This window comes from Pungitius pungitius, chromosome 19, assembly GCF_949316345.1.
Source record: "Pungitius pungitius chromosome 19, fPunPun2.1, whole genome shotgun sequence".
Lineage (NCBI taxonomy): Eukaryota > Metazoa > Chordata > Actinopteri > Perciformes > Gasterosteidae > Pungitius > Pungitius pungitius.
The window spans coordinates 12,998,364-13,008,294 of NC_084918.1; the positions used below are offsets into that span (position 1 = coordinate 12,998,364).

The 9,931-nt window shown below is 40.8% G+C and overlaps 1 protein-coding gene across 4 annotated transcripts; it reads right to left on the minus strand.

Moving 5' to 3' along the window:
* Window position 1: 1 nt before the first annotated feature.
* Window positions 2–8,540, minus strand: LOC119198615 (copine-3-like). 4 transcript variants are annotated; one of them, XM_037455996.2, is made up of 17 exons: window positions 8,393–8,540; window positions 7,739–7,920; window positions 7,258–7,437; window positions 5,662–5,736; window positions 5,515–5,586; window positions 5,357–5,437; window positions 5,052–5,141; window positions 4,263–4,361; window positions 3,936–4,022; window positions 3,763–3,822; window positions 3,534–3,667; window positions 3,249–3,303; window positions 3,072–3,123; window positions 2,837–2,970; window positions 2,292–2,528; window positions 1,859–1,971; window positions 2–1,242 (listed from the first exon to the last, which is right to left on the minus strand). In XM_037455996.2, the coding sequence occupies exons 2-16, from the start codon at window positions 7,868–7,870 to the stop codon at window positions 1,861–1,863; spliced, it is 1,599 nt and encodes a 532-aa protein (XP_037311893.2). In that variant the 5' UTR covers window positions 7,871–7,920; window positions 8,393–8,540; the 3' UTR covers window positions 2–1,242; window positions 1,859–1,860. The 4 variants fall into 4 exon arrangements, with proteins under 4 accessions (XP_037311893.2, XP_037311889.2, XP_037311892.2 ...); XM_037455992.2 differs by lacking the exon at window positions 1,859–1,971 and having other exon boundaries at window positions 4–1,242; XM_037455995.2 differs by lacking the exon at window positions 1,859–1,971 and having other exon boundaries at window positions 4–1,242; window positions 7,739–7,890; window positions 8,393–8,525.
* Window positions 8,541–9,931: the final 1,391 nt, after the last annotated feature.

Here is a 9,931-nt window from a genome sequence, read left to right on the forward strand (position 1 = left end):
ATAAATCATGCGTTTCAATGACCACAAGGAATTCAATGGTTATTTTTTCAGGTGTAAACACAACGGTATGTGATTCGTGAAAGATGTTAAGGGAATTTGTAGTTTGAATAAGATTCTTTAATTGTAATATTGATTCATTTTATTTTGACCGAAGCACATTTCTATTACAACAATACGCTGATACAACATGATATTGGATGCATGTTTTATAGTTTATCATGCAAACACAAAAATGATCTGCATAGCTGTCAACAAGCACTATGTATCTCGTTTCTATGGCGACAGTATGTGTAATACTGATATACTATACATATTTGGAATTGCTAGTCCTTGTCCAGGAACTACACAACGGTGAAGTGACCCAAAAGTTACTGGCACAATACAACCAAATCCACAATGAGTATCACAATATTTAAGCTGTAAACAGCTCTGGGTCAACACAGGTTTGTAACCTACACACAGAGTTTGGCATTTCATAGAGTAATGAGCAAAACATTAGATAAGTGCATAGGGAAGCAGGTGCATCCATTAACGTGAACAAGCTCTTGGTTAATCATTATCTACCAGCATCTTTGCAAGTATCAGCGAGGACATAAACGTTGCATATGGTAGAAAGGTCCAATAACTTATGAGATCTAGTTAGTTAAGCCACTTCCCCATACCTAAAATATATGTTGGAAAGATGACAAACTGAAGACTGCATTAAAAAGCCTGTGGCCGACTAGTTCACAGAGTGTATTGTGTCTGCAAGGAGAATTAATAAACTTGTCGTACACTATTCTGTTCCAACAGGTACTTTTAAAAACAATGGCAGCAAAAAAAACTTTAAAAGTGTAATTCCAGACCCATCAACATATGACGGAATGATTTTTTCATTTTTTAAATGCAGTAGCACTTAACAGCTCAAATTAACACATGTGGATGTTCATATCTAACAAAAAATATGTCTATTTTGGCACTTAAAAATACACAATATGGTCAATATTGAGGAGTTTTTAATGTACGATGCGCGTTTCATAATGCACGCTGGGTTGAGTAAGGCAAGTGAAGGAAGGTGAAGCTGGGATCTGCAGGAAATGAGCTTCGTCTGTATCTCGTTTTGTCCTTGTGTTATCAGACGGTACCTGCAGCAGGTGGTACAGCATCAGATTTGGGTGGACTCAGCTTCATGGTAGTGAAGAAGTCCACCAGCTGACCTGGTACTTCTGCCAACACACTCTTGGCCAGGGCTTCTCGAGGAGCCTGAAGAGCAAAAGGAAGAGAATGTTGTTTTTTCTAAAGGTTTACCCCAGATTCAATTAAAGGAGGGGACCATGAATGAAAAGGAACGTCATGCAGATGAAGACCGATTGAGGGAAAATTCCAACAATCTTTGCTTTTCACTAGATTGCCACGTTTTCTGGCAACTTCCAGGAGTGTACTAGTGTGCTTTTATAGATTGAGTGAGCTGCAGCAGTGACAACAAATGCAGCAGTAATATTGTTCACGTTGGAAAAGAGCTGAAGATGCAAGTGGCCATGACAGATTGTTGACTATGATTTACTACGGAACAATTGATCAAACTGCACAAACTGCTTCTGAGCAGAGGAGTTTTCCCTTTAATGTAAAGAAGAATATGTTTCGGCGATTGTTCATCAGTGCTTAATATCCTGTATGTATCATCATATTGTACCATCTCTCTCACTCAGCACTGATGATGTGCAAAACAAAGTTGGAAAAGGTGGTGAGGAAGGAAGTGAAAAATGAGGATAGCGATCACTAAATGCCATGATTCATGCAGTGTGGAGATTATTCATATTGGCCAAGCACAAGCTGAGCAGCGGAGACTTTTAGAATGAATATGAAATATTTGAAGTACCCCTATGAAGGATTTGGATCATGGGGAGGCTTCAGTTTGAATAAACTGAAGAAGGAGGCCACTTGCTGAGGTAACTCGGCCAATACGCTTTGGGCAAGAGCCTGGCTGGGCGCCTGAAAAGAGATGAATACATAAGGCACACCGGTGAGCTAAGTGAGATCGGAGTGGATGGGCTGGGGATGGCCGAGTTTGGATTGGGACCCCATACACTATGTTTGGATCAATCATCTTCAAGCCAGTTAAAGCAAATATGTCGCAGTGAAATGCTCAGAAAAAGGTTTGAAACTCATGCAGTTTTTTTTTAAAGAAATGAGCTAGCTCATAAAAAAATAAAATAATATGAAAATCCAAACAAACCCCGTTCATGTTCACATGTCTTCTATCAAGCAATCAGTGCTATAAAACGGCGTCTGTTTTTTGTGGTGCTACGTACATTTTGGAACTGTCTGTACGGCACAAACTGGACGATGTCTCGCATGGCGGCCTCGCCGGTCTGAGAGCGCAGACGTCCGTCGTCTCCATCCAGGAACTCCATGGCGGTGAAGTCGGCCCCCCCTACTCCAATAATGATGATGGACATGGGCAGGCGAGAGGCGTTGACGATGGCGCTGCGCGTGTCATCCATGTCGGTGATCACTCCGTCGGTGATGATCAGCAGAACAAAGTATTGCTTCGGGGAGACGGCAACAACAGAGGCAGCAGATTGAATGGTTAAACTATTATATATTTTTTATCCCCCCTTTTCTGTTGGATTTTCTGTGTGGCAGCTGAATGTCATGTGTACCGAGACTACATACAACTGTAAAATGGACAAAGAAAGTTACGGTTTTTAAAGACTAAATAAAAAGTGAGTTAAAAAAAAAAAGGAATGGCTCAACATGTTTTGATTAAAGACCCAAATCCAGGCAAAATAATAATAATGAATAACAATCTTCGAAGTAAATCATTCTGTTGTTTCTTGAACAGACAAATACTCACCGACGCAGTGGTCTGCTGGAGGGCTTGCTTTGCAAAGCAGGCTACATGGTTGATGATAGGGGAGAAGTTGGTGGGGCCGTAAAGTTTGACCTGGGGCAGACACACCCTGTAGGCCTCCACCACACCTTCAATGCCTACACACACACACACACACACACACACACAGTAGGGATTACGCATGTGTAAATAACCGTGTAAAGTTACATACATACATTTTAATGATCTTTATACATACCAACACAAAATGGATCTGCTGGATTGAAGTTGAGAGGAAACTCATGGGAAACCTAAAAGAAAAAACATCAGATTTCAGTTCCTGCGTCAAACTACTCTCGACTACTATGACTTTTCAATCGGATTCAGACAGCAGTCGCGTTCTGGTCTTTCATTTCGTAGTTTTAACAATTCTTACCTGCCATGTGGGGGGGACTTGTGCTCCAAAGCCAAAGGCAGGAAACCTCTTGTCACTACACAGGAGGAGAAAAACATTAGTCCATTTAATAAATGAAACCCATTCCATACAGAGCTGGCATAAAGAAAGGCAAGCTAGGTTCTAAATACAGTTCCTTCATTGGGACATCGCAAGTTAGAAAAAGCTTTAGATACAAATAATGGGGAACTTCGGTGATGTGGTGTTTCTTGATATATGGAATTGGAAGTTTTTAAAGTATTTGACTATTTCATGAGTCATACATACCTGTCGTAGTCCTGGATGACGTTTCCCACAGACCACGTAGCAGAGAGGTACTCGTTGACTCCCTGGGGACTGATGTAATGCAGAGACTGAGGAGACCTGGGATCCCCGTTGGACCCTGTGAAGTCAATAGCCACCTGCCAAAAACATTCAGGGTCCCAGCAGACATGCAGAGCTCGTTAATGGATACAAATGAATAAAAACTGGCATTAATAGAGGAACCAAAACTTACAGTGAAGTTGATTTGACAGCCTCCCATAATATAATCTAGGAAGGTGTACTCCTTCACCACCTAAAAGATTAGTATAAAGTATTAGAGAGCAAGAAATCTCAGATCAAAACCCAACAAATCCAAGGAATATTCCGGCAAGTGAACGCTTGCAAAATAATAAAAACAGCACAGACCTCGCATTTCTTCACGCTCACGACACCAGAGTTCTTGTATCCTTTCTTCTTCTGTTTCTTCTTACTGTTGACACATTCAAACTCGGCCTGAGGGCAGAACACAAAAACATGTGTGAATGCGACAGGTGGCTTTAAAGGGGTGAATGTTGTGCGTTTGAAATTTACATTTTGCTTAGAACAACACTAGGCAGTGCTCCGACGTGGAGTAATTCACACGAGACTGGATTTAGATAATATTTGAAATATTTGTTGGTACACACCTAACTAAACAAACAATGTAAACACGCATGCACGCACACACACACGCACACGCACACCCACACATACCGGGGACGCTCGTGACGCTTGCTGAAAGCGTGTCATTGTGGTCTCAAAGGTTCCAATAAGATCATGTGAGCCATCGTTGTCATAGTCATAACACTCCACCTAGAAAAAGGTAAAAAAAATTTAAACACACAATGACAAATTTGTAAAAATTAATTTAAAAAGGTTCTGTTCACAATAAAACAGACAAAATATAACAGTGATAAATGTTATTTTGTATGCGTGAACGTACCCTCCTAGTCTACTACAAAGTAAACTGGAGATGTAGAAAACATGAGACAAAAACATGCAAAAGTCAGATCCAAAAGTGTAATCCAAAGATAGAAGCAGAGGAATGTGTAGTTTCAGACAAATGCTTTTTATGAAAGGATCGCGTTGGATGAGGGAAACTCAGAGGGCCTGTGCCTTTACTCAGGCGTGTATCCCCTCCATCTGTTCCACTCACAAGCTTCACCAATAAGTGATCGTAGGATGAATGACGACAAACACTAGAACACACTGGGTAACTCACTTGCACAGTACGGTTGAAAACAGCTTCCCTCTTGAGATGAGCGCTTCAGAAGTTCAAAAAGTATACATCATCAAGCTAGTACTGAATACACTACAACAATGTTTTGAGAAATCTGAGAGCAGCACAATTACGGTCGCAGAACTACTTACACCTTCAATAAAGGTGGTATTATATCACAACAGTAAAAAAACACAATGCCCCTCAAAGAAAAAGGATCACGGTGCAAAAAAAGAAAACGATTTCAGCAAGTACGGTAAGAAGATATAATAGTATTTAGGTACTTTTATAGGTTTCTCCAGGTCTCCTCCGCACAAAGATTGCAGGGGGATTCGAAAAGGTTTCCATGTGGGATTTAAGTTGTTGTTCACCACCTGATGACAGAATTGATGACAATGAGACATGTGCAGACTACTCCATCAAAAAGAAATTCATATGGAACCTAAAAGTTGACTGAAATCATATTTTATTAGCATTTTTGCAGTCAAACGTAGTGTCATGTTTTCAAGCCTATTGTTTATATACTTAAAATGTAAGAAATTATTAGCACGTGCATAAAACAAATGTTTTCATTCACAAAAGGGTCTACCTCTGTCCTGTGAGCCAGTTGCCATCCAGTTGCTGTCTGCTTGTAGAATTCCAGGTAAGGGTCAGACTTCCCAAAGAAATCCTGTTAACAAATGAGTAATGAAACCCACCAATAAGCATAATGTATGCCGAGCATATATCTAAAAGGATGAGCCATACCTTGTTATCCAGTTTCCTTGCTTCAACTTCAAAATTCGCCACTCTGCTATCTTTTATTTCTTCTGCACGGATCTACACAGAAAAGACGAGTGAGAAAAAATAAATAGCGACAGCGTTGGCACATTTATCTGTAGTTCTGTCACTCACTGTGATGGTCCCTTTTCCTGCAGGGGTGTTGTTCTTCAAGACAAGTGGTCGGATCAGTCTTTTGCTGGACACAACCTAAAAGCAAATACAAAAGCGATGAGAGGAAGCAGCAAAAGCAAGAGCAATGGATCAGTCTAACACAGCAGCCTGCTGACAACGAGGCAAACACTCAGGACAGGGAACATCTGGGGTCAGATTCAGTGGCGGCTGGTGGATTTCTTTGAGAGACAGCGAGATCCTCCTTGTGGCAGTGGCAAGCAATGGGAAGTCTGTGGCAAGTGAGTGGCAATCGCTAGTAAATGAGTGGCAAGGTCGGGGCGGGCGTCACAACGACACGGTGAGTGGGTGGGGAGCAAAGTTTATTTGAGACACGTGAGCACCCCCCCCCCCCCATTTCTCTAGCTGAGTGCACGTTTTCTTAGAACAGGAGCGTTAAACTAATTTTTGGTTTGGACCAGATGCCCAATTTGATCTTAACTCCCAGGCGATCCTCCCGACCCCCAGGCCCTCACCCTGGACTTGAGATCCACATTCAATGCAACACGGAGTTATCGCTGCGGTCACCCAGCCTCCAATTCCAAACCCAGTCATGCGTGCGGTCCGGCGTTAGCACGTAGCTAACTAAACATCGCAGGTGTAGAAGTCTCTACAGTAGCGCTGTTGTGCGGCTTCCCTTTCACGCCTGTCCGTTGTCTGATTGTGAGGTCCAGCGGTTTTATCTCTAGTTTCTCCGGCGAAGTTCATCTCTCGTGAAGAGTTCGGGTCGGGTCTTCTTGGAAGGACACTGCCGGTGGTCGCTGTTATGTCGTTAAAACAGCGCGTCACGAGACTCGCCGCAAAGAGAGCGCAGCGTAGGGCGGCAAAAGGCAAGCCCAAAGCCGAATGTATTTTAGGACTAATATGTCACTCATTAACGTAAATCAGTGATTGGCTAAACTGCTCCTTAGACCCGCCTCATTGGGGCCTTGTCAGAGACCAGCTGAGACATGCGGAGAGGATGGGAAAAGCATACATTTTAATTAATTAACAATCAACAATTAATTTACAAATAATACTGGGAATATTCCACATTTCAAAAACATAAATAGAAACATATTGACTATTTGTAAAATCATCTTTAATATAATTTGAAGAAATTCTAATCTTTTTATGTTTTGCCATGTTTGGACCAGCCACCACTGATCCGATTACTGAGCCCATGCAGCAGACTTCATCTGCAACAGTAGCTTGTTTTTACAGTGCATGACGTGTCCTGAACCGGTCTGACCAACAAAACTGACTGCCCTCTTTGAGGGAATCCTTATACTAATCTGTAGTTTTGGTCGACTAAGATTTCTCCAGCCAATGGGTCATTCTTTTAAAAGCGCTTTCACGCTCAATGAGTAATTTCTCAGAAATGTATGGGCAGGTTGATTATGATTAACTTGTTTATTATATGGTTCATTGACAAAGAATGACTTTGGTCCGGAAAAGTTATGAAAGTTTAAAATGAATCTTTATACTGATTCGAACCATTAATGAAAATGTACAAACTTTGTTATGGCGAAACTTAAAGTAAGGAATTGAAACCAATGCAACATAAAGCTAAACACTTACCTGGCCCAAGGTGCACTCCAGTTGCCCCAAGAAGTCGTCATCACTCAGATCAACAGTTTTGTTGTCAATGTCATAAATCCCAAACTTCAGTTTCTGCACTATTTCAAAGTAGTAGTCGATGACAAATTTTTTTGCAAACTTTGGGCAGAGGCAATTCTGGACTTTCTCTGTGCGGCCCACCTGTAACAGAAGATCGGACTGCTTTACGCTTTGCCACATGTACACGTTTCAAGATCCTGAAGACTGAACCATTGACTGTATTGGCCAACATGCACTCATGAAACGAGAAACGAACACATGACTTCTGCTTTTCACAACACAGGTTTTTCCAATCACGGTTAACGATTAACCCTTCTGAGATATTCTCTTTCAGGGGCTGCAGTGACATCACCGCCACACCGTAAACGTTTCTCACAGCAAGCAAAGGATGAGAATATTGAATATATAATTCAAATTAATAGAATCTAGATCTCTTACTGACCTCATACCACTGGGACTCAGAGCTGCTCATTAAAAGCACGCACAGAGGGTCGGACTTGGAGCCGATGTCTTTATCCAGGAGGTTCTCACACGACACGGTCAGCTCCACCTTGGTTACACACTGGGTCGCCATGTCTGACCACCACAGACTGTCTGACTGGGAACGAAATGGAGATGTGACACCTGCAGAGAACACGTCCGTCAAAAGAGTCACTTCAACTTTCGAAAACTGGGACGGCCCAAAATCTGACAGCCCTGAAGGGACGGTATAGTATAAAGATGGGTGTAGCTGGTAAACTTGCACGGACCAACACTAAATCTTACCGCCATTAATGACGTGTTTTTGTTTTGTTATTATTATTAGGATTAATTTACGTATACGTAACACCACACGTCCTTAATGTAGATTCTTCTATTATACACAAAACTGGTGTCTCACTCACACATCGCGCTGCGAAGATGTAACAGACTAATTTAGCAATAATTAGAACTATCCGGTGGGAAGAAAACAAGTCGCATGGGCTACAATAAGATAAAGTACAACGAAGAGCGCAACCAAGCTGTACTGATTATTGATAAATACAAACATTTAAAAAGCTTTTTTCTCCCGTAATCATATGCCCAAAGGTAGACGCTGATATAAATATAAACTTACCGTTTAGACTCACGAAAAGAAAATACTTTGTAGATGGTTCTAGTCGCTCGACATTACAGAACAGATGAGCGGGATAGTAACGCCCTTAAGTACAGCAAATGCGACGTAACCGCGTCGCCACCGAGCTCTGCCTTCAGCAGGAAACTACAGGGAGACTTCCGGGTGTGCGCAAGCTACTGGAATTTCCGGTGATCCTTTCAGAATAAAACTTTTACTTATTATTAAAGAAAGAAACTATTTGTATGTAAACATTTGTTGCAGTTTTTGTGTGATTGCAATCCAGTTGGTATTTTAATAGACTTAACATTTCTCTATTTGGTATATGTACAAAAATCATAACAAAGGTGTTGATAAGACCTATGAGATGTTCTGCTAGATCTCTATACTTTTATTCTTGAGAGTTTTAGGATAAGTCTAAAAATGAATCTGTCATTTGAATATCTTTTTCACGTCTGCCACTTTTGCTACATTGCAATACTGTAGACGTTGTAGTATAGACTACAAAAGTCAGTTAAATTACAATGAAAACAGTCAAATCACAATAGTAGGAAACTTGTGTTGTGGAATATTTCAATAAAAGTTCGGGAGAAGAGAATGATTTGTTTCTGGGTTCATCTAATAAAACAGAGTCTTGATGAAGGATCAAAGTTGCAAAAAATCCATTTATTGCTTGCAAGTCGGAGGTCAAATATACTATTACGATGCTCTGTGGAGATGGCATCTCCGAGGAGCTTTCACACACACATATGAAGGTCATCCTCAGTGGCCGGTATGAAATGTTGCAAACCAAGTTGAGATAAGAACCAAGGTTAAGATGGGAGTAACAGAGTTCCTTTGTTCGAGCATTTGTGTGAAAGCGTCCTCCTTTACACAGCTGCAAAAGACAACTTTTGAATCTCCCTTTTCTTCTCACATTACTTCAATACAGACAATAATCACTCTTTTAGCATAAGACTATTTTATAGCATATTTTACCGTTACACTTGTCAATTGAAATCACCCCTAAACATTATTTCGGCATTAATTTCATATAAAATGTACATTTTGTTTGTTTGTTAACTATATTAAACTTTGTAGTCATCACAGAAATACAATAATATGGAAAAACATTAAATACTGTGATTTCTACATGTACTACTTATTTTTGCGAAAACATTCAATGATGTCATGCCATAGCCAACATGGCTTTTAAGATACAGACTGTCTGTACCCTCTACTACTATGATAACTGCATATGTAAAGTCAGCTGATGGAAGGTGTCTGTATCTAAAATGTCCAGATGACCTCTTGGTGATTTGTGGGGAAAAATGTATGACCTGGGGTAAAGAACATGATGGTCCGTATCCAACGCCAAATGCCGGCACTTGGTGGTGCACAAAGCCTTCTCCCCGTTCCACTATGTTATCTTCCCACCATATATTTCAGCGCAGAAAATCTTTGACGCAAGACTTGTTTGTGTTTCAACACTTTCTCCTACTTGCAAGTATTATTTAATAAAATGTAAATGTAAACTTGGTCCTTTGAAACGGATCTCAACGT

What these genes read in the sequence shown, in the direction of transcription:
- LOC119198615 (XM_037455992.2), bottom strand. Translation starts at nt 7,870, where the DNA reads ATGGCGACCCAGTGTGTAACCAAGGTGGAGCTGACCGTGTCGTGTGAG. An exon ending in TGAGCGTGAAGAAATGCGAG is followed by an intron (nt 3,823 to 3,935) that starts GTCTGTGCTGTT and finishes CTAATCTTTTAG; the next exon opens with GTGGTGAAGGAGTACACCTT. An exon ending in AAGTCCCCCCCACATGGCAG is followed by an intron (nt 3,124 to 3,248) that starts GTAAGAATTGTT and finishes TTTTTCTTTTAG; the next exon opens with GTTTCCCATGAGTTTCCTCT.